Source organism: Rhinatrema bivittatum, chromosome 5 (genome assembly GCF_901001135.1).
Source record: "Rhinatrema bivittatum chromosome 5, aRhiBiv1.1, whole genome shotgun sequence".
In the NCBI taxonomy this organism is placed as follows: domain Eukaryota; kingdom Metazoa; phylum Chordata; class Amphibia; order Gymnophiona; family Rhinatrematidae; genus Rhinatrema; species Rhinatrema bivittatum.
Genome location: NC_042619.1, coordinates 14,999,095 through 15,023,363, shown reverse-complemented (window position 1 = coordinate 15,023,363; position 24,269 = coordinate 14,999,095). Strand labels below are relative to the sequence as shown.

General features: G+C 49.9%; 1 protein-coding gene across 10 annotated transcripts in view; it reads right to left on the bottom strand.

Annotated features, from left to right (window-relative positions):
- ARAP1 (ArfGAP with RhoGAP domain, ankyrin repeat and PH domain 1) overlaps nucleotides 1-24,269 on the bottom strand; it is a 437,360-nt gene that overhangs the window by 163,037 nt on the left and 250,054 nt on the right. For all 10 annotated transcript variants that reach the window (XM_029602046.1, XM_029602051.1, XM_029602048.1 and 7 more), the window contains one exon: nucleotides 4,766-4,900. In XM_029602046.1, coding sequence (XP_029457906.1) covers nucleotides 4,766-4,900 — 135 coding nt within the window. The remainder of the gene's footprint in view (nucleotides 1-4,765; nucleotides 4,901-24,269) is intronic.

The following is a 24,269-nucleotide window of genomic DNA, read 5'->3' as shown; positions in this document are numbered from 1 at the left end:
TCCAGGCGATGCCGGCTGAGAAAAAAATCCACCTGAACGTTGTCGACTCCTGCACTGTGAGAGGCTGCTATGTTGCTGAGATGTAGCCCTGACCAGGCCATCAAGCGCTGAGCCTCCTCCGCTACCTGTGGGCTCCTTGTCCCGCCCTGGCGGTTGATGTAGGCCACGGTGGTCGCGTTGTCCGACAACACTCGGACCACCCTTCCCCGCACTACCGGTAGGAAGGCTTGCAGAGCCAGATGGACCGCTCTGGTCTCTAGTCTGTTGATAGACCACTGGGCTAGCGACACTGACCATAGGCCTTGGACCGAGGTCCCTAGGCAGACCGCTCCCCCACTGGAGAGACTGGCCTCCACGGTCACCACCGTCCCATTGGGCACCAGAAGAGACATTCCAGAGGTCAGATGACTGGAATCCAGCCACCAGAGCAGGCTGGACCTCACGAGTCCCCCTAGTGGAAGCGGTAAATGGAACTCCTCTGAAACCGGCGCCCAGCAAGATAGTAAAGACGATGGTAAAGGCCACAGATGAGCGAACGCCCAGGAAACCAGCGCAAGTGTGGAAGCCATAGAGCCCAGGACCGTAAGGCAGTCGCAGACCCGCGGCCGGCGGAGAGACAAGAAGCGCCTTACTTGAGCTGGCAGCTCTTATCTCCGTTCATGTGACAGGAATACCAAGCCCTGCGACGTGTCGACAACGGCTCCCAGATATTCCAAGGTCTGCGAGGGTGTCCGAAGACTCTTGTTGAAGTTGACCACCCATCCTAGGGACTGCCAAGGTGTAGGACCCTGGCCAACTGACAACCGACATTGATCCTCGGGCTTCGCCTGAATCCACCAATCGTCCAGGGAAGGATGGACCAGGAGACCTTACTGGAACAGCCGCGCCGCCACCGCGACCATCACCTTCGTGAATGTACGGGGGCCGTCGCGAGACCAACCGGGAGCGCTTGAAACTGGCAATGCCGTCCTAGAACGCAGAACCTGACGAAGTGCAGGAACGACGGCTGCATGCCTATGTGAAGATACGCCTCCATGAGATCTAGGGAGACCAGAAACTCGCCGGGCCGCCCCGCAGCCATTACCGACCGAATCGACTCCATTGTGAAGTGATAAACGGGAAGGCATCGGTTCACTCCACCAAGATCCAGAATAGAGCTGTCCGTGCCGCCTGTCTTGGGGACAACGAAGTAAATGGAGTAACGGCCCCTGCCGTGTGGTTGACCGGTACGGAAGAGGCAGCCGAGTCTGATCACGCGGAGGACCCACTGGTCTGACGTTACACCGGCCCATCTCTCTACAACCGAAATCAACCGCGCCCCGACGTTGGGAACGGCGTGCTGTGGCTGCGGTGAGAGAGCGAGAGGCCGACCATCTTTTATTGCGAAGCTTAGGACTCCTGCGCTCGCCGGGGCTCCCTCGTTTCCCCCCGAAAAAACTGCTGCTGCCATGGCGGGGTCCGGGAGGAAGAAGCCCTATACGACTGACCAGGAGACTGTTGAGGACGCGACGTCCTGGGATCACGAAAGCGGGACCTGGCCGAAAACGAATACCGCGCCCTGAATTTATCCTCGGGCCTCGGGAAATCATTTGATCTCCGGCAAGGGAGAGAGCTTACCCATAGCGTTCGTGACCTAGAGGTGCAAAACCGGAGTATCCTATTCACGATAGAGCAGGGCTGACACAGAGAGGTGAAAAGGAATGAAGCCCAGCCGAGACTACCCCCAGTGGGGTGGCGATGCCCCACCCCTCCAGGATGGCGGGAATCAGGGGCCAGCTCCTTCCTGATGAAGAGGCGGATTAAGCTCGAGTAATCCCCTTCCGAAGGCAGTGTCTGCCCCGCCGCCCCCTGCGGCTGCGTGCCATCCCCCTCAGCCCCCCTGGGAGGCGGGGAGGACGCCTTGGAAATCTGCGGACCCGACGATTCCGATGTAGACCTCTCCCCCAGCCCCCCTCGGAGGAGGGGAGGGCACCGAGGAAATACTGGATCCGACGAGACAGAGGCAGGGTCCGTGCCCAAGCTAGGCGGTAGGGCCCCCCTTGGCGGTAGGGCCCCCAACGGGCGTTTGGCTATGAATCGGCCCGCCGCGATCCGCGGCCGAGTACGCGTCCGGTCCAAACTGATAGGCCTCTCCGACCCCCCCGCCTGGCCAGAAGGTCACTTGTGAGGCCTGCGTGCCTTCAAGGCCCTAAGCCAGGCCACAAGAAAACCAGGGCAAAGAGCATTTCTCCCCCAGCCCTCCCCCCCACCGCCTCCGATGGCAAACAGACCGCGGAGTCGGCCGCTGGGGGGCGGGAGAAGGGGAGGAGGGGGGGGGGGGAACGGAAACGAGGGAAACCCTGGGACCTGCCGCGCTCGGTGTCGCTTTTGATGGTGGCCCCAAGATGGCCGACGTTCCCGCCAATTTCGCGCGAGAGGTCGGCGTCTTTTTTTTTTTTTTTTTTTAAATCTTTTCCCGCGGCAGACAGGAACTGCCTGGGGAAGGCCGCCGGACGGTCCCCCACCGCAACCGCGAGAGGCTGCCGCCGACCAAGCACCTCCCCGAAGTCAGGCCGCCGATCCTGCGCCCCCCCTTACCGCCGCCTGAGGAAACCGCGCTCGCTAGAGGCGCGTGGCGCTGGAGCCGCAAGTCGAGCAGGCCGACCCAAGCGGCCTGCTCGGAAGAGAGCACTCCCCACGCTTCGACGAAAACGCCAAGTAAAAGGAGAGAAGGTGAGAGGGAGAGAGGGAAAAAAGCCGAAACGACCGCTGCAGCAAAGACCCCGGCACACTGAAAAGAAAACTGCACCTTTTTTTTTTTTTTTTTTAAACCGAGCTGTCCCTCGCAGCGGTCCGGCGGTCCGACCGGGGCGAGAGAACCGAGCCGCAGGCCCTGCACTGCGAACCCCGAGGCATGCCGACGAACGCGGGAAAACGGAGGCGCGCCGAACAAAATCACCACACGGGAAAAAAAAAAAATTTAAAATAACTAAACGGCGCAATTCGGCGACCTCCCCCCTGCTGGCGACACCCCCCCCACCGACCGAAACGGAGCGGCAACGCCAGGCAACGGAGAGCCGCAAGAAATAAAAGTAAAACTTTTTTTTTTTTTTTACACAAAAAAACGCGCTGTCCCTGCTTCTGAAAGCCCTATTTCCTGCAGGGGTGAGTGAACCAGGCTCCCTGGTGTCACCCCTGATGCTGCCACTAGCTCAGCCGGGTCCTCAACCCTGGCAGCGGCCTCAACCGGGGGAGGGTAGTCCCCTCAGGACCTCTCAACCCCCCTGGGAGGCAGGGCACCCGGGACTAAGGATTAAAACAAACCCCAATTTAACATAAAACAACTAGGCCTAACAAAAACTAGCCCAAAAATCAAACCTGACTAACCACCAGAATCAGGTCAGGAAGGGCTGTGACTGGACCTGCACCATCTACTGGAGACAGAGTAAGACTGAGGGGCTGTGACTGGCAGAGGGGCATATATGGCTCCGCCCACAAGTTTTAGTCTGTCTCCATCTACTGGTGCGGAGTCACAACCCAGGTGTCCTGGACTGATCCTGGTACGTACAGGGAACAGTGTTGTCAAAAAGGAATTACCTGGGCAATTAAAAATTCACTAAAGTTATGCCAGTACCTTTCCCCTGCTGGGCCTGCAGCTGGAGGTGCATGGGGAACACTGCATGAGTACATTTCAATATTTAATATATCATGATGACCAGCCAGCGGCGACCCGATTAACGGCGCGATTACACCAGGCGTCGTGTGCCGGGCGTGACAAAGGGGAAAACCCCTTTGTCTCCCCTTCATGCTAACCTTTGTGCTCCTTCTAATATAATTATATTTATGTTTATGTTAATAATTTAACTTTTATTAATGTTATTTAGCTTTTTGCTTTGTTTAAAATTATTTCATTATTGACGCTTAAATGTATTAGACTAAGGAATTTTACTTCCTGCTCATTCTGTTTCATTGTAAACCGGTTTGATATGCATTTTATGCAGGAAAATCGGTATAAAAAAACTTTAAATAAATAAATAAATAAATAAATAAATAATATTTGTGCATTGTTTTCTCCAACCAAGTTACTTCTCTGCGGGAGTCTACATTTAGGGTGACCATTTAGCATCCTGCAGGGTTTGCGTTTCATCCTGGGGGGTGGGGGGTGGGGAATCCAGCGGCTAGATTCCTTTCAAAATTGACCTCCCCATGTCTCTGTATGTGTCGGGCAATGCACAAGTGAGAAGAGGCACTTTTTACCCACCATTCACATGTGGACACTCTCCTGCCCAATATTTTCAGCACAACTGTACTTAGAAGCAAGGCACTCAGAGATAGAAAAAGTGACTTGCTGACAAAGGTCAGAGAGTCACTGGCAGAATTGGGCTTAAAAAGCAGATGGAGAATGTGACACAGCTGGGATTAGAATGCAGGCAGAGAGGGATAAAAAGAACGGTTTCCAAAGTGACCTTGCTGTCTAGCTAAAGAGTAAGGTCTAGATGTCTGCTTTTTTTTTTTTTTTTTTTTTGCTGGGTGGCTTTTTAGTTGCTTTTAATGTAGGCACAACCAGGGGAGTATGTTGGTCAAGAGAACAGCATCCAAAATCATATTCAATGAAAAAACACAAGAAGAACAGAGGTTTTCATAAAGGCACCGTTGTGAAGGCAATGAAGTTTGGTGTCAATTGGTGTCAACATCTGACAACAATTCGTTTGGGTTTCGTTTTCTTTTGAGGGGGGAGGTTGGGGTTCAGTATAATAATACCATTGCTCATGCAGACAACACCTACCTTCACGGGATTTGCGCTCATTGACAGCTTTGCTCATGGAGGCGGTTTTATGCAAATACCCATTGTGCATAATGGAGAGCCGGGCGACATAATACTGCTTGTCCATGTTGCTCTTCAATTCCACCCGAGGGATTTCTGCAGAGGAAAAAAAGGAAAGGGAAGCCATCAGGGACTGGAAAGCGCACCCTGCCACCTGTCTTACAAGGCCCAGGATAGAGAGGTTTGTTACTTAATAACATGGCGCCACATGCAATGTTCCTAAAAATGGAGGAGGAGAAAAGGTCCCTCGGAAGCTGAAACTCCCCAATCAGACAAGCAGGCCAGCTGCAGCCACCTCACAGGTAAATCGAAGAACCAGAGGAGCAGGGTTCAAAAGCATATTAAAAAAAAAAAAAAAAGCTCGCAGGGTCAATTTTCAGAGCGCGCATCTTCTGTCGAAGGATTTAAATTTCCAGCAACTTCTGGAAGAGGAAACATTGCACAAGCAAAAATGTATGGAAAAAATACAGTGGGGCTTTTTCCTCCAAATTATAACATTTAAGGATCAGGCAAAAGAACCCATACCATTTTCTGCCATCCCTGTAGCTTACACAATATTTTTCCTTCCTGAGGGACCTACGTAATAAGCTGTGAAATTCAGTGCACAGTTTAACACAGGTGCTAAATTTAAAATTTCACTCCTGATGCAGTAAGCAGCTAAAAAAGCAGGAGTTTATAAAAGCGCACGCATAAACATGCACGCAGATCTGTATTAAAATCCGCGCTCAGCATTCTGCATAGGCTGCGCACACATTGTGACTTGAGCAGGAAAAAATGAGTCTCTCAGGCTCATGACTTATGCACAAATCATTGTTTGGTGTGCATAAGTCTTTTACGTGTGCATATAAATCAAGGGACAGGAGAGGGAAGAGCAGAGCCCATGGTATTACATCGGCCTGATTGGGATAACCTTTCCCCAAAGACATGGAACCATCTTAAACATCCAGTAGTCTCTGCTGCACACTGCCTTGCAGTCCAGGACTGCTGATGAATTAAAACTCACAGCCCGGAGCAGATACTAGGAGTTGATTTGACTTTGTTTTTTTTTGCAAAATATTTTTTTTATTTGGTAGCTACATATAAATACATGCAAATCAAACAAAGAACCAAATAAGTATAGCAGGGCTCACAGGCCCTAATAGCATAATAAAACAGCATAAAATATAATACAAAGTCACCGCTTTTCTTCTTAGCCCAACTCAACCCACTCCCACTCTACAAAAAAAAACAAAACACCTCACCCCTCCTCCCCACAAATCCTCAATCTACAATACTTCCTATTACCCCCATAACTCCAGCAGACCACGCATCCTATTCATATTCACACTACCACACAAACTTCACACCACAACCCTGAGAGAGAATCATCTGGTCAAAAAACTATGACATTTCAATTTGCCCCAAACCCACTAGATAATACCACAACCGTAGAAAGGTAAAAAACTGAATTTGGTAAGTGAAACAAGACATCCAAGGCATTAAAGAAAAGGCAGCCTAGCACTCCAAGATACAGCATAATCCTCGTTCTCTCCACATAGAGAATGTGGTTTTGTGCCCCATCCCAGGAGGAAAATCTTTATTACCCGTCAGCAGTAACATCAGGGATACATTCACCAGGGGGCCCCATGGATTTTGTAGCCATCTCCAGGCAAGCATGCATGGTCTCAAAGTATATTACCGAGCGTTAGCCTCCACTGAGAGGGGTCCCCGACACGTAACATATATAACGGATTGCAAGGAGCCACCAAGCCCCGTTCACGATACACATGCTTGTCTGAAATCCATTCGCCAACGAAACGCGACCGACGCACCACGCTGGAAAATCTAAGACGAGGGAAATTGATTCCACCTTCCGCCTTGTTACACATTAGCTTATCATAACCGATCCTTGCCCATTTACCATTGCAAATAAAACTGCGGATCATATCCAGAAGGCACTTTCTATGCCACCAGGGCAGCATCTGCAGTTTGCGCAAGACCTTGGGCACGAGAGTGCACAGCGTCCCATAAAAGAGAGAGGAGGGGGGATCTCCTTCCAAGTCCGTAACTGTGTCGTTACCTCAGTCAGGACAGCTCTAATATTTCAACCTCACCATTTGCTTCGCAACGTTTTGTCTGGTTAGTTTTTGGTTGCTGTTCGCCGTCTGCGCCTGTTTTATCGCTATGATGTTCTTGTTGCTTTTTACAACATACGTCTGCAGCACACTTAGAGATTATTTTGCAGGGTATAAATAAATAATCCGTGAAATGGACAGGTTTGCCAGAAGTTCCATCATTTTTGCTGGCTTTCGACGCATCACAAATAATTGCTCAAACCCAGTGGCTTGAGATGAATCAACGAGAGGCCTTCAGCACCACTCGGCCATGACGCGCGACCCATTCACCAAGCCCAGCACTTCCAGCGGACAAGTATCTAAGCAGATCCGCAGCACCTGGGGTCTCTCCCAGCGCTGGGAGGCAGACGTGAGGACACAAAAAGCTATGGATCCAGTGTTTCTGAACGCGCCTTCGGGGAACATTTTCTCTTTGGAAATACTGATCACATTCCAACCAGTGGTAGAGGATTGTTAGTTTGGATGCTCAGGGAACAAACGCTGGCCCAGTTGTACCTAAAGGATTTTTTCCATTTTGAGTCTCTGGGAGACACGCTTGGTTCACCTGGGCCAGAGTAAGATGCTGCCCTGCCACTTCACCTGACCACATCTTAACCCTCTGTCAGACAAGCTCTGACCTTTGTAGTCAGGCTGCCTCCCTAAAGAGGACTTAATTAGAGGACCTTGTAGGAAGAGGCTGTACTAATCAGGCTGCATTAACTGAGTTGCAGTCCCTCGTTAATGAAAGAGGATAAAAGCCCCCTCCATCGCTATTCCCCTCTCATCCTTTCCACACTGCAGAAGGAAAACGTCAGTGGGAAGCAGCCTCTGGCACTGTCTGGGACAGCCTGGGTGCGACTCACACCCAAAGGTTATTAATAAAATGTGATTCAGCCACTTTCCGTAGCTCAGGAGATTTGCAGACTTTGCAGCAGGGGAACACGGATGAGAGCCCAAACCATCTGCTCTCCGAGCTCAGTCAGTCTCTTGCCAAACAATATGCAGTCACGAAGGATTTAACCACACCAAGGTGCATGCCATTCCCAAAAAAGTACAAAGCAGCCCATTAAAAGCAGCGGTGCTGCCTACGCAGCCAGATGTGCTTGAGGCCACGGTGAGCTTTGTTAGTGCAGGTGCAGAGAGGGCCCTGTGTTAAGACATGGGATGCAGCTGGGGGTGGGGGATGGAGGAGGTGTGGGGTGGAAGGGACGGTGCTGAGCTTTCACAACACCGAATGTTTCACCACATCTGGATTCTTTCTTTGACCAGCAGCACTAACCAATGGCAGGGTAGCTTTAAAAATGCTCGATGATATCACAATCTCCTCTACACTCCTTGCGATTTCAGCTGAACTGGCCCAATTCTCTAACGGGGAAAAAGAAAGAAAAAAAGGATTTTCTGTGTCGAAGACACATGAAAGGTGGGAGCCGGGGAGGGGTCACTGGGGCCTCCACTGTCTGTGGCAGAAAGTTTAGAGAGCTTGGATGAAGGGGGTGGGGGGTGACGGACAGACAAGATGATTTCATTATAAGGCCCGGTTCTTCGTAGGAAACCCGGATAAGGGAGAGGGGCTATTTCTCTCCATTCCCGACCACTCAGTGGCCAACGGGCTGGTGTGTGAACCCACGCAGCATCAGGCTCCTATCAGGACTTAAACAGAAAGACGTTCCTGTGCCCTGCCTGTCAGGAAACCTCTCCCGCAGGGTCCTGAAACGAGCCACCGTGTTGCCCGCTCCAGCTGTGCCGAGCTTTGCTGCTTTGGAAACCAGCGAATGGTAAAGCACCTCTGGGGCCGGGATTTGTGTTTCGTCTCCCCGAGAGCCTCTCAGAGTCCACCAAGGTGAACCCTACCACTAGTGCGATACACAAGCCCACTGCTTCATGTGTGTGGGGGAAGGGAGGGTATTTTTAGTTTACAAAACATTTGCAAACCAGCAAACAGCAAAAACAGGTCACATTTGGCTTGGCGGACGATATTAGGAGTTAGCCTCCTGTCATATTCCATATTGCTTCAGTACAGCGTCACCGCAATCGTGCCCCCCACCCAGGCACAGGTCCGGACCAGCTGGTCAGTTCTCACTGCAGGAGGGACCCCCGGCCTGGCTCCTGCCCCTGCCTCTCTGGCCATCTGGGTTTGGGGAGGACACAGAAGCAGCGCTCACGGCCCTGATGGGGGTGAGGGAGCCTCAGCCATTGCTCCACAGTGGCATTCAGTGACTGGATCAAGATCACATTTGTGCCGGAGGGAACTGCTGTGCCTCTCGGCCGGAGGATCAAGAGGGCAATGGCCGGGATGGACAGGAGGTGACTAAAAACGTGGCAGGAGGGGATGGAAGGTCACGAAAGGTTCATGGAGCCGAAGCGAAGTGGGGGCAAAAGGAAACTGCAAGTTAAAATGCAGAGCATCCCCTCTCCCCACCCCGTAATGCAACCAGCCAAACCCCCCCGCCCAGAATAAAATGTCAGGTGCAGCATTTCAGGGGGAGAAATTATTTAGCTTGGGGAAGCCCGGAAGGTGCCAGAGAAGAGATGCATCATGGGAAAGGAGGAGGAGGATGGGGGCCATGTTAATACAGCGAGGCAGAGGGAAGGGGGAAAAAAGTCTTCCCGCAGAGCGGACACCTCCAGTCGTACCCGGATCAGTCCAGACTCCTGGGTTTTGCCTCCCCTCGCGGTGACAATCTCCCTCCTCAGCAGTGCAGGCGCAGCAGGCCATGCATCACACATCCAAGGGTAGAGGGAAGAAAAACCTTTCCTTACAATACCTGCTCTATAAAACGTCAAGCCCACGGCCCCAGCACCTGAAACGTGGGAGAGCGGGCTGCTGGGCTTCCGGGGTTCAAGGCGCTCTCTTGTCCCGCTGACCCTAGGACCCTTTCTAGCTGAACTAGAAGGCACAGGTTTTCTTCAGCCTTAAACAAACAATGAGGAGGATTCTTCCACATTTTTCCCACTGTGGTGAGTCACCATTCTTATTCTTTAAATAAAGGCACAAGAGTCATGGAGATAATAAACACGTCAAAGCAATTAAGCCTGGGAGACTACATCAGAGAAGTATTTTAGGGTAAGGCAACTGCGAGGTAGATTAGTATGCGAAGCATACGGCTACAGTTTTAATAAGCTGGAATAATTGCTTTTGCAAGACCAGCAGGCACTTTAAAGGCGCAAATTCCTGCAATATTTTAATGTTCAGTGAGCACGGCTTGAGGTTTATTAGCCCAAGAGCTGCCTTAAAGAGCCCTGGTACTAGTAGTTTTCTGAGAACTAGGATGTCCATATTCAGTCACCGCACTACTGAATACAGCCGGCTAACTTTATCCAGCTAACTTCAGGACAGCACTCTGGCCCAACCAGACTTATCCAGCTGAATATCGGAGTTAGCTGGATAACCTAGCCGGCTAACTCAACTCCTCCCAGATATGCCTCCAGAATGACCCTAACATCGCCGGCTAAATTCTAGCAAACTATAGCTGGCTAAGTGCCCAAAAATACTCATTTAGCCGGATAACGTCTGAGATATCTGTCTAAATGCTTTTGAATATGGACCTCTAGCAGATTAGGGGCTAGTCTGATGTTGGGAGGCAAAGCTTTCCAACTGAACCACAGAAAGCTTTCTGTTTGGTGGCTGTTAGGAATAGTCTGTTAGATGCATAAAATCACCAGACATCAAAATATGGGATGCCTGCATTTACTGAGTGCAGCAGAAGTGAAATTAACCTAACAAGCTGGGAGTCATCTCCTGGCTGGTAAAGGAATTTCATCCTGCCCCCTGCATGCCCAGCCAGGTCAGTGCCTCTATCCCACTCTCACCACCCATGTGCCAACCCTTCTCAAACACACTCCAGAATCTGCCTGTACAGATTCGGTCGAGCAGTGCCATAGTCCCACTCCCATAACATCACTGCAGATCCATATATGGAGCCACATTCCAAGGGTGACATCACTGCAGGTCCATATACAGAGCCATATTCCATGAGTGCATGTTCAGGACATAAATATTAGTCCTGCGCTACTACAGAGCACAGAATTTGCGCAGAATTCCCCCCCTGTGCAGAATTGCCAAATTCTGCAGAAAATAGCATAGAAGATGAAGGCCCAAGCATACTGCGAATGGAGTGCGCCGTTAGCGGCAAAGATGAAGGCCCTGGTGAGAGTGAATGTGTGTAGAGAGATGTGTGAGTGAGAGAGGTGAGGGGGTATGAGAGAAGGGAGGGGGAGAGCAGAGAGGGGGTGTAAGTGGGGAGGGGAGAGGGTGTGAGAGAGAAAGAGAGAGCAGGGGGGTGAGGAGGATATGAGAGAGAGCAGGGGTGTGTGAAAGAAACCAGGGAGGGTAAGCAGGGGGGGTGAGAAAGAGCAGAGGGTGTGAGAGAGAGCAGGGGGGGTGCTTGAGTGTGGGTGCCAGAGAGAGGGAGCCTATATGAGGCGCTTGTGCAGGAGTGTGCATGTGCGTGAGAGACTGCGAGCTAGTGTGTATGAAAAAGGGATCGTGTGTATGTGTGAGACAAAGCCTGTGTGAAGGGATGTATGTGAGAGAGACATAGGTAGCCTGTGTGAGGATGTATGTGTGAGCGAGAAAGGGAGCTTGTGTGGGTGTGTATGCAAGAGAGAGGGCCCTGTATGAGGGAATGTGTGTGTGCGAGAGACGGAGGGAGCCTGTGTGAGGGGTAGGGTCAAACTCTGGGACTGGCGATAGAGTGGAAGGGGTTGAGCGTAGAGGTGGAGGGGAGAGATACTTGATAGGTGGAGGAGTTGGGGCCTGAGAGGGCGAAGTGGCCAGGGGAGTAGGGAGAGCGAGTGGAAGGGACACTCTTACAGTGAATTTCTAGGGAAATTCTGCTCAAAATGTTTAAAATTCTGCATCTTTAAGTAATATCTTTTTTCTGTATTAATTTAAAATGTAATTAAAGACTCCTGTAAATTGTGTTATTTTGACCAATATAAAGTCTCGCAGAGAGAGGCAACAGGAGATCCGGAGGTTCTTCTAAGCTCTAAATGGTTTTCACAAAATTAAACTACGGCACAGCAGATCTGGTTTCAGGATTTCCACAATGAATATTCATGAGACAGATGTGCACACAATGGAGGCAGCGCATGCAAACCCTTCTCGTGCATATTCACCGTGGAGATCCTGAAATCCAGGCTCGCTTGCGGCTCCTGTGCACCAGAGTTGGCCACCCCTGATCTACAGGTTTTCAAAAAGATTCACCAACCCCAAAATCTCTTTAGCTTTTCTCATGCCCAGTGCAGTTAATCATGATCATGCATGCTGCTCATTTTCTTACCTAGGTGACATGCCTTGATCAATTCCCGGTATTAGTGCCCTATTTACATTAAATGTTTTACCCCAAGGCTCATTACCTTCCATTGTTACTGAAAGTCCTCAACCCTTTGCCCCTACTTATGCTGTGCGACTAGCATACAAACAGTTTGCTTAACTGGAAGCTGAAATTAAATCGTTTACGGTTATGATTTTCCTGGGGATCCACTTGGAAGGCTGCAGGACTGGTATTATCAGAAGGACTGGAGGCCCATGTTTCCTGCATGGACCCCAACCTTTTGCCTCTCAATGGGGTCACACTCTCTTGACCCCACAAGACGAGGGGACGAGGACCATGCTGAAGAGTTACGGCACTGCTGGGGAAGCTGGCAGGTGGGAGTAGAGGGAGGAGCAGGCCCTCCCCCCTACAGAGCAAAGAAATCCTGGGAGGTTGAGACCCCACTAATAATCGTGCGATGATAAGGAGGATGAGAATGAGGATACAGAGCGAGACATCTTGGGGGCAGGGGTAGGACAGGGTTTGTTTGGTCGGAAGGAAGTTCTCGAGCTCAGACTGGGAGGGAGATTTGGACTCTGGCATAATATTAAAAAAAGACACATTTCTGCACAAAAGTGTCAGTGGAGGTGACAACCTCAAAGCAAAAGTGAAAAAGAGGGGGTAGAACAGGGGGCCAGAGTTCAAACAAAGCCTACAGGACAGGATCGGAGAATCCTTAATAACGAGAGCGCAAGGGCAAAGCCAGAGATCAAGTACGGGCAGTGGAAAAGAAGATGCGAGAAGGAAAATAAATCTTGTTTTTGATGGGAGCTGGGGTGGACGGCCGGGAGGATGTTTTACCAGCTGCTGCAGATAGGCAGCTTCCCCTGCTCGCCCACTCCTAAACAAACGGAAAACCTGACCCCTGCGGGCGGAGTTACTCAATCGAAAGCACAGCACTGAGGGCACACGTCCAAGCACAACCGCTCAAAGGACTTGGCAGCACCTCAAGTCCTCTCCTTCATTAAAACTGAGCTCCTATGTCCCTGCCCTGCAAGCGGGTGATGCTGAAATGTTTTCTGTGCGGGTACACGGTGCCGTGCCATCGTACTGTACACTTATGCTGCGTAAACTCTGGTTTACCACCGGCTCCATGTCTTCAGGACGGGTAGATCCAGTCCTGGTTTTACCCCCGATGCATGCAGGGACCTTTAGTTCAGATTCCTCCAAGAAAAGCAGGACTACACCCCCTTGTATTCAGTGAGGCACAGCTGCAGTGGTCACTCATCCTCTTTGTTAGAGGACACTCCGGTTATTTACTATTCTGTTCTCTGTCGATATGAAACAGGACACCTTCATGTCCTCTTATTTTTCTCTTGATACCCCCAACCGAACTTCAGATGGTTGGGTCGTGTTTGCATTCGTCCTGTGAATGCCAGCATCCTATTGGCCCAGCTTCCTAACGATGGTACAGAAGCGGAAGCTGTCGACGCAGGGTCCGGTCGGAAGCACAGACACAGAGAAGGTCATTTTCAAAGGTTGTTTCTGTGGCTTAAACAGTGCTTTACTCATAGAAGGTGGACGGCCGACGTGCATGTAAACTTATGCACATATGCCCTGTATGCACGAAGGCTTACCCAGACTGAGCGGCAGAGCTGGATAAGGATTTTCTCTAATCACATACGGGCCGATACAGTAAAGCGCGGCCGCGGTTACCCTGTTTCTAACCCGCTTTGTACCCACAATTTGGCCGCGTAAGTCTAACCCGCGATTCACTATCCGTTTTTACCAATCCTTACTGCTTCTTTAAATCGACGCGTATCCCTTTCCGCCCACGGCATGTATATGAGATGTAAACAATCGGATTAGCTATTCCCTCCCATACAGTAACGTGCGGCCCGATTATCGCCTTTTTAATCAACTGTTTTGCCGCGTCTTTAACCCGCTAATTTACCGCCTACCCTTACCCTGGCGTTAGAGGGATGTGACAGCAATAGGCAGGCTCCGGTCAAATAAGTGGGTGGGTTGGAGCAAGCGAGTAACATGGTGTGGCCTGGTTCTCCTACGCGGCTGCCACCGGGAGGCAGGGGAGCCGCGGTGGGTGCCTCGGGAGGAGGGGAGAGAGGACTGGGGCTGCTGGAAGCATGCAGTAAGTTTACTTTTGTTACAATTTCTATTTGCTTTAATAACATGTCGAGTCGATTTTCACCCTGCGCCTTGCTTTGGGAGGGGGGGAGAGAGGACTGGCAATCCCCGATGCCCGAGCGTAGGAGAACCATCCACTTCCTGGTACCTGTCATTTCAAATGACATTTGAAATGACAGGTACCAGCGCACCCAGGATACTGTATAGGCGCTGTATAGCGCTCTATACAGTAAAATGGATTACACTTCATGGACGTGCTTTGGACGCGGCTTGCATTTGCGTCTAATTTAAATACTGTATCGAGCGGTATGTGATCTGAACTGTGTGTGCGGCAAACGAGGGTGCGCCCGGCCCTGCCGCACTCTTTCTAACGTGTCCTTACTGTATTGGCCTGATAGTTGTGAATTTTTTTAAGTAGGCATGTAAATTTTCCCTAAAAATGTCTACATACAAATTAGCAGGTGTAATTGTGTGCAGGTAGTTTTGGTGGGATAATTTTCAAAGCAAACACATGTGCCTAATTTCCCTTTGAAAACTGCTATAACCTATGCATGTATTTGCTGACTTTCTTATATGGACTATTACAAAATTACCTCCATAGTAAGTCAACAGCTTAAAAAGAAATCATATAGTTCTAAAACACAAAAATAAACAAAGCCGTGGTGAACTGCAGTGCTTGGTATAATAAAGATGTGAAGATGAAATGATTTAAAGAGCTGATTCTTTGAGTTTATGTGCCTGTCATTAACTGTTGATTTGCTGTCACCCAAAAGTTGCCATCGTGTGCTAATGCACTGTTTGCAGAGTAGGTTGCACCAGCCTGGACATCACCCTTAATTCAAAATGTGCAAGCAAAAGACATCTTTCAACTCAGAACGGTCGAAGGAAAACAACTTCATAGCAGAAAGGGCGAGCATCATGAATTCAGCACCCTGTGCTGCTGTGGTACAGACGTCGTGCACCAAAGAAAGGGAGCGCTACATTGGCACAAACTGTCAGAAAAGCACGTACTAAACAATTGAAGTACACGTATCTGAGTCGCCTCAGAACAGTAAAATTACTGCAGCCGAACTTTGAAAAGTCCATGGTGCTGTAAAGAATCACTGATAATACAGAAGTTGATAAAGAAATCTAACACGACTTCAGCATTGAGAAAAATGTGACTTGTGGGGGGGGGAAAAAAAAAAGGTGAAATCACTGCGTGAGAACCTTCTAGCACTATATTCCATTCCAAAGCATTTGGATTACCTCACAGCAAACAATTTTATGTTTCTTTGGCAACCAATGCCTCAAATAAGGGTGCAACAAAGAACTTCCTCTTACTTCCGAGCTATTTTAATTTTGAAAAGGGGATCCAACATGCACTTCTGTATCTTTACAACGATAATCAGGAAACGTCAGAAGCAATCCCAACACAACTAGTATCCAAACTTGAATTTTTCAGTCTATGTCTGGCTTAACTTTCTGCACATGCAGCTGACGATGCAAGTGTTAATTATGCAAAGCAGAAAAAAAAAATCCCACTCAAAAGAGCATTGCCTGGCTCCTGTTATACACAAGGTAACAAGCCACCCATTGGATTCCTTTACCACGCAATGTGTCTCTTGTACACAGGACATGTTGGAGGACTGACCCATCTCCTAAAGCCCCCTCCCTCTTGGGAGGCTGTTACGGCAGATCATTCCTGCAGTGAGTACAGAGAGCCCCTAGAATGTTCTAGAAGTAGTAGTGGGCAGTCAGGAGTTGGCGAAGGATTTCGGAGGGAGAGAGGAGGCGTATTCTCTCTTTCCCAGGACGTCATCATCTCAAGGACCCTGTGAGCCCGCCTAGGAATCTGATCCCTGGAGTTCCTAGGTCTTTTCCCAGGATGCGGACCAAGGGGGTCCCTGAGCCCGACCCGACTGCTTCCCAGCTGCATGAGCAGCACAAACTCCGAAGAAAACATCGTGGGGCCCTCTGAATCATCCTTGAAGAGTTCCCCCTCTGCATCTGAATCGGGATCTCTCCAGTTAGCGTCACCCTGCACTGCTGGAGACAACAGGGGGAGGAAAATCCTCCAATCCCCTGATTGCCCCGAAGAGCCTTCAGATGCAGAAAACATGGCCACCTTTTCCCGCGCCTGGCGGGGGGGGGGGGGGGGGGGGGTCGACTTCAGAGGCGCTCCCGCACCTGCCCTCTCTGACTGCTTTTCCACTCCGGTTTGGCTTCTGTCTGCTCCGACCCGCCCTCTCCACCAGAGGCGCAACGGGAACAAAGTCCCGAATGGGAAAGCTGCGCATGCACGTGCATCCCCACAAGAGCAGCAGGCCATGCCACACGCGCCATCAGACCGAGCGGGAAATTCGCCGCGCTGGCAAAAGGCCTGACCGCATGGCCGATCAGCATCGCCGTGCCGGCAAACAAATCTGGCCACGTGACCATCAAAGCCCTGCCACCAGAGGACCCCCGACCCGGCAGCAACATGGCTGCCAGAAGCCTCGTCACTTATCTTTTCTTTTTCAAACTTTAATAAAAGCCAAGAATGCTTTCCTGTGCGGCAGGAGAGCTGCGGGACTCCAAACGTTCTCCTGGGGGAGGGAGGGAACTGGCCCCACCAGCTATGCACCCCCGGTGACAAAAAGACTGAGCCAGGCAAGGGTCCCCGAACTCCTGCTCATCTACCTTAAAAACCAGGAGGGATAGCCCCACCAGGGCCTCACAACCTCCCGGGAGGAATTACTCAAAATACTCTGGCCCTTTTCTCTGCAGGGATTCGCACCTCCACCATCTGCTGGAGACAGGACTGCAGGTGGCCAGCATTAGTGCAACTTTCTCTGTCTCCAACTGCTGGAAGGGAGGCAAAACCCAGGAGCCTGGACTGATCCTGGTACGTACAGGGAACTACAAATCAATTTTTATTGTTATAATAAGTATTTACTTTGGAGCACAAGAGACACACGGACAGGGGATGACGAAAACAAATTAGCAAGGGTGCAGACCCCCTCCAACAATTACTCCACACTCTCCAGTCAATCCTCTCCCTCAACCTGTATCCCCCTCCAGATGAGCTCCTCTCTCAGCCTCTGCCCCTCTTACATCCCCCAGCTCTTCTCACCTCCCAGCCATTTTTATAACCCCTAATTTATCCCCCAGTCATTCCTTCCCTCTCACCTCTCCAGCCCCCAATTAATCTTCTGTCGTCCCCTCCCTCTCACCCCATCGCCCATTCCTTCTCCCTCACCTTCCATCCTCACCTCCTCTCCTCCAACCCTTCCCTCGCATTGTTTCCAATGTATTCTCTCAACCCCGGCGGTTCTCTTACATGCCCCAGTTGATCTTCTGTCATTCCCCCTCACTATTCACAGTCAATCCCTCTCCAGCTGATCCAACTCTCAAACCCCCTTCCTGCATCTGATCCCTCCCTTCAGCAGCCTCCACTTCTAAACACCCCCCCTGATCCGGGTCAGCAGCAACATTTTCCTTGTGACCCTGGATGACAACTGGTGGGGAAGAGAGGGCAGGCAGTAAACAGGGGCAAATGTTTTCTCTTGGGTAGGTTCAGTGGTGGCTGAGGTGAGCGGATCAGTGGCAATCTCCCTGTGCACACTCAGGCCACCCTTCCCCTCATGGCTGGTCCCAGACACGACTGTGAAAGTCAGTTATCGCTTTCCCAGACCCTGCAGAGGTCCTGAGCTCTCCTCATATACCACAGAAACCCACACCAGAGCAGGGCCACCACAGGGCCTGTGTGTGCTGGTGCCAGAGGAGTTCTGCCCCTTGAGGCATTTGTGACCCCAGCTAAAGGTTGTGTGACCCCATTTGGGGTCCCTGACCCCCAGTTTGGGAAGCCCTGGCCTAACAGGAGATCCTGTCTCCAGCCTGCCCCCCAAGAGACCGTATATCCCACACTGCTCCTGGGAAGGTGGCCCCTTGGCACAGGGGCTACAGATACAAGATGTTAACATAGTCATGATGACAGAAAAAGACCAAATGGTCCATCCAGTCTGCCCAGCAAGTTTCTTATAGTAGTAACTGCCGCTCTGTGCAGGTAGACTTGTGTCAGACAGGCTGAGGGGGGATATGACAGAGGTTTTTAAGATCATGAGAGGTCTTGAACGAGTAGATGTGAATCGGTTATTTACACTTTCGAATAATAGAAGGACTAGGGGGCATTCCATGAAGTTAGCAAATAGCACATTTAAGACAAATCAGAGAAAATTGTTTTTCGCGGTCTGGACTGATCCTGGTACATACAGGGAACTGCTATTAATCAAGTTTACTTAGGGAATAGCCTCTGCTACTAATTGCATCAATTCACCAACTTTAACTTTTCCAAGGGAAACCTTGTCTGGTGGTTTTTGTACGGAAGTTTCATGTAAGGATAACCGATTTGCAGTTATCCTTTTCTTCGCCTCCATCTATTATTCTTTTATTATTTTTAGAGATATTTCTGAAAATGTTCACTTTTTAATGATTCCTTTTTTCTTATTTATTCTTAAAATCCCTTCTCCCCGGCTGCTTTACCGACCCACTTCAATTTTCGTTTTATACTTATCAAGGTCGCCATCTTTATTGATGTTCATGGGTGCGGAGCTGCCCATATAATATATATAAAAACCTCTTGAGAAATCTGAATAGCACATCCAATTTATAAGAGATAACAGGGAATTCAACTCAGAAAGCAATAAACAAGGGCCCTGACTTGATGGTCTGGGAAACTGATAAGTATGGGGGAGATCTGTACGGCATGGCTGGTGCTACCATAAGCTTGCTGGGCAGACTGGCTAGACTGTTTGGTCCTTTTCTGTCATCATTTCTATGTTTCTATATTTCTATGATATTCAAATGCAATTTTGATGGATAATGTAATAGTTATCCATCTAAATGGCATATCCAGCTATATTCAGCTCTTATCCATGTAAATTCTACCCTGATAAGTAGTTATCTGGCTAGAATTTAGTCAGATATAGGAGGCAATCTGGGGGGGGGCGGGTAGGAGGTGGAGATACGCGCATAAGTTAACGACTATTTCAAATATTCGGAGTTAGCCGATTAACCTGTGCAGCTAACGCTGGTCGTGCTCTGAGCTGTCCTAAAGTTATCCGGTCTTCTGTGGCTGGATAACTTTCTACTTAACCGGATATCTTAGGTGCTATCCAGTTAAGTAATGCTGTCAGTGTAACCCCCCCTCCCCCAAAAAAAAACAACCCCATAAATCAAAGGGCCCGCGGCCCGAATGTGAGCCTTCCCCACCTTAAAAACAAAAACTCTCCTGTTCAAGCCCAGCGCCCCTCAGTCCCAAAACATTCATGATCCCTCCCCCCCACCCCCCCTGGCAAACTTTCCCCAGGTTCAATATTAAAGGTCCAATCGATCCCCCTCCACCACCACCCCCCCAGCAAGAAAATGGGCTCACCCCCAGACTCCCTATTTCACACACACCCCCCACCCCCGACTGCCAAAATCCATCCCTGTTTTTATTTGGGGGTTATACTTACACTGCTACTCAACCGGATATCTCTGAAGATATCCTGTTAAGCAGAAAATTATCCGGTCACACAAGGCCGATAACTTTAAAACCTAACCGGCTATAGTCAAACATAGCTGGTTAGGTTTTAAAGTTATCCAGCTACAAGTAGCCACTGAATATACGGGACGAGTTACCTGGCTAACTTTTGACGGATAACTTATCCACTAAATGGCCCACTGAATACTGGCCTCATGATATTTAACACCTCATAGATTACATAAAATTACCCACAGAATAAAGAAACCATAAATCATAAATAGAAATGTACAGACAAAAACTGAACTAGAAATCACAACAAGCCAGACACTGTATGCAGTGCAACAATACCATTCCTCATAAAACATCAAACAATAAAATCAAGAACTAGACAACATGAATTATAATCGTAAAACCATACTAATAAAAAGAATAAATATTTCAAAACATCTGATGAATAGAACATACAATGATTTAAAAAATAAATTACAAATTTCCCAAAACACCAATAAAATATTTCAAAACAGCAGAAACATCATATAACACCCCAAAAATAAAACTAATAAGAAAGAACAAATCTCCTGATCTCCATACCTGGGATCTTTTGATTTCCAGTCACCCTGAGGTTGTTGTGGATTGGGGGGTGGGGAGCTGCATAAAACTCTCTCACATTCACATTTATACATTCATTCTCTCACATACTCCCTCTCGCATTCACATGCCCATGCTTTTACACACCTCCCTCTCTCTCCAATACACAAGCACTCTTTCCTTCACACACACACATGCACACAGGTTCTAAAACACAAACTCACACTTACACATATTCATTCTTTCACACTCTCACACACACATACATAGGCTCCCACACATTATGTATGACAGCTTATATGTGACACATAGGCTATCGCACACATGCTATATCTCACACATGAAGGGTCTCATACACACACAGGTTCTCATATACCCCCTTCTCTCACTCACACATTATGTGTGTGGGTGTGTGTGTGCGAGCCTGTGTGACTCATAGGCTCACACACACGCACACACAAGCTCTCTTTCACACATACACATACATGTTCATTCTCTCATACATATATCTATGTTCTCACACACACTCTCTCTCTCTCACATACACATGCTTCCTGTCCCTCATACTCACAGGCTATTATGCACGCATATAGGCTCTCACTCTCATATACACATACACATGCAGTCTCTCTCTCTCTTACACAAACACACACATACAGGCTCTCTTTCCTTAGCACACACATGCTCACACACAGAGGCGCTCTCACACAGGCTCAAGGCCATTTCCTCTCTAACTGGCTTCTTTTTCAGTCACCACCGGGTCCTCTGCTCCAGCTGCCAATGGATGAACTCCACGGTGGCCTGCCAGATTGCTGCTCCTTCAGATGCTGCGGAATGGGCGCGGCTGCAGGCCTTGCGCTTTCTTCAGCCACCAATGGGATGGGCTCTGTTGGTGGTTGCTGGGTTGCAGGTCCTTTTACATTTTTTGAGGGGGGTAATGCCACCCCCCCCCCTCGCCCATGGTCTTGGCATGGGCCCCACGTGGTAGCAGGAGTCGTGGTTAATCAACATCATCTCCTGCTGCCGCAGTGCCACAATCTTGCAGTAAGAGCTCTGAGGTCAGCCCTGCGGCAGCAGGAGATGACATTTATTTAAATGGTGGTGGGCAGGGAGGTAGAAACGGAGGATCACGCGGTTAATGGCTGCATCGGCTTAGGTAATGTTTTGATTTACCCCTGCTCGATTGCCACCCCGTAGCGATGCCTATTGGGTCTGGTCTGCCACACCCCCCCCCACCCCCCCAGTCACTGTATCCTGTGCAGTCGCCCACCTCAGAAACCGACTATGAACACCAGTTACTGCTAGTCATGGGAGCAAACAACCCATTTACAGGGAAATGGGCAACCAAGTAGCACTTCAAGGGTACTGGCAACGTGCAGAGGCAGCTTCACAGCCCCAGGATGCTGTAATATGGTTTCCTTTTGAAATCTGCCTACAAGGTACATGAACTAAAAGCGCCCATGGACACCAGCACCTGTTAATGCAGATGTGAAGGAGAAATCCGCGTTCACTGTGTCTCTCCCCCGAACCCCCCCCCCCCTCAATCCAGCAAAACGTACGCACGAGGTAGGACACCGCGCGGGTCCTTCACAGGAGTGAGTGAGGGCAATTTCTACGCGGGTCGGTTAACCCCTGCAAACAACTCGGAAAACCGTCCTCCGACAGCCCCTTCCCTCTCTTTAGAAAGGCTGCAACGGTTTTCCATGGTGGCTGGGGCGGGGGGCCGAGGGGGGGAGGGGTGTTTACAACCCGAGGGCGGAGGGAAGGGCAGGATTTTGCTGTTTTCAGCAGGTGTGGTTCGATCCCCCACTTTTGGGCATGGTCGTCAAATCATTGTGTCCCTCAAATCATTGTGTGTTCCCCCCCCCCCCCAATATTATACAGGCTCTCAATTACAGCCGAAAGGCCCAAGATGCTCACAGCTCTGACCCCCGTGCCCAAAAGGGGCCGAGAACAACAAGGGTCAATAAATCACGGTTAGGCATTGTGCCAAATAGCACTGGAGGCGCAATCAGATTCCGAGACTAGCCCCCCACCTCGCCTCCTCTGCCCCTGGCAGGCTGTAAACCAATATGGTGCCAGAAGGGAGCCTTGCACTGAGCTTTAAGGCCTTCTGGGGGAGGGGGGGTGTTTGTATCTTTCCCTGTTTATCCAAAGGCACAGTGTGCCCCCTAGCATGAGAATAGCACTATACAGGAGCGCTACACTCCCACTCAAAAGCAGCAGGGCGTGGGGAGCTGAAACGCACAAGAATGCAGATCGGTTTTGTATGGGAAAGAACGGGCGAGATCGAAGGCCAGTAAGAGAGAGAACAGGTAACTTTGCATGTCAAGGTACAGCAGAGTCTATGGAAACCAACCAGTTTATTGCTTTGGCCCAGCAGTTTCCGCCTGTTCCTGTGGCCTTCCAGAGCCGGGATCTGGCACCGTGAGCCTTCACTGGCAGTGGGTGTTTTTACCCTTCAAGTCGCCGCCTCCCACCTCATTCAGCCCCAGTCACTGCGACACTCCTCGACCAGAACCCTGTAATTGCAGGCCCCGCATAAGGCAACCAGGAGCCACCACTTCAGGACTAGGACTCTCCCAGGAAACTGAAGAGCTGAGACGGGAAGTCCCTCCGTATGGCAGCGCACCACCAGGCCGGCGCTGAAATCATCTAGATATTCAAACTGCTGGAGCCACCAGGAGCACATTGGGGCATCCGTGGCAGGGCCAGAGAGCTCTTCCACGTCGCCAGCAGACATGCCGCTCAGCCAAGCTAAAGTGCGCCAGCAAGAACAGGCTGGAGACAGATCCAGCATCTTGTAACACTACAACCTCTGCTGGCCATCCTGTCTGAATAACTCCACCCCACAATCTTTATCTGAAGGTTTCACCCTAGTTATCATACCAGCTATGCCTCCTGCAACTAAATGACAACTGTTCTTATTCCTATGTTTGAATTGTCAGCCTGAAACTAACTTCTACACACTGTGCTGGAGTAAAAATCCCAGCAGCAGCAGCAGCAGCACGTCAGCAAAGACCACCCAGCAGTTTCCCAGCCCAGCCCCAGAGGCACGCCTAACCAGTCTGCTTTATTTAATATCTATAATGAATGTACACGAGGCTGCAATCATTTTCAGGCATATTCATTGTGCCTGTCTTTGAAAAGCAAACTGGCTAGGTGCGCTTCCTGGACTGCTTTAGGAAATGCCACTGTACAGTGCAGGAAGAAAGACAGGACCTGGCTACGCACTCCAGCAGAGCAGCTTCTGAAATACGAATCCAATATCCAGTAATGAATGCGCATTCGCTCTGGACCGCTTGAGTTCACAAAAGAAGTTGAGTTCCATATTAATCCTAGAACAGGGAGATGGTTGGACCCCTGGATTGCACAGAAAACTATGCGTGCACATACTGGACTCATGGTAACAGACGCCAAAAAGGGGGTTGAGTTAGCATACGTTTGAAACTTGACAGCAGTAACGCCTTGACTGAGGCTACCGCTCACAAGTTGCAAACCAGTGTTAATTCAGTTCCTGGACCGCTACTCACTGGTACCAGATTAAATATATGCAATCAACTCCGTGATTAAATGCAAACACAAAAATAAGCTAAGCCACACTTAATCCTGGAGTTATTCCCCCAGTGTGAAGAAAACAGGGCGTGCAGGCAGATTCACTAACCCAGAGCTGAATGCTGGAGTGAGTAACAGAGAGTTTTCTAGGTGGCTATGGTGACCCCCGCAGAGAAAGACCCTCCACCAGCAGGCTCGGCAGGGTGGCACAGCACCATGGAGGAAGGAAGAAAGCTCTAAGCCATGAACAAAATAACTTTCTAAGAAAAGATATATTCGCTTTTATGGGGCTGACCACCACTACAATGTACATATCTGAGGACTTTTCAGCTTGCTGCACG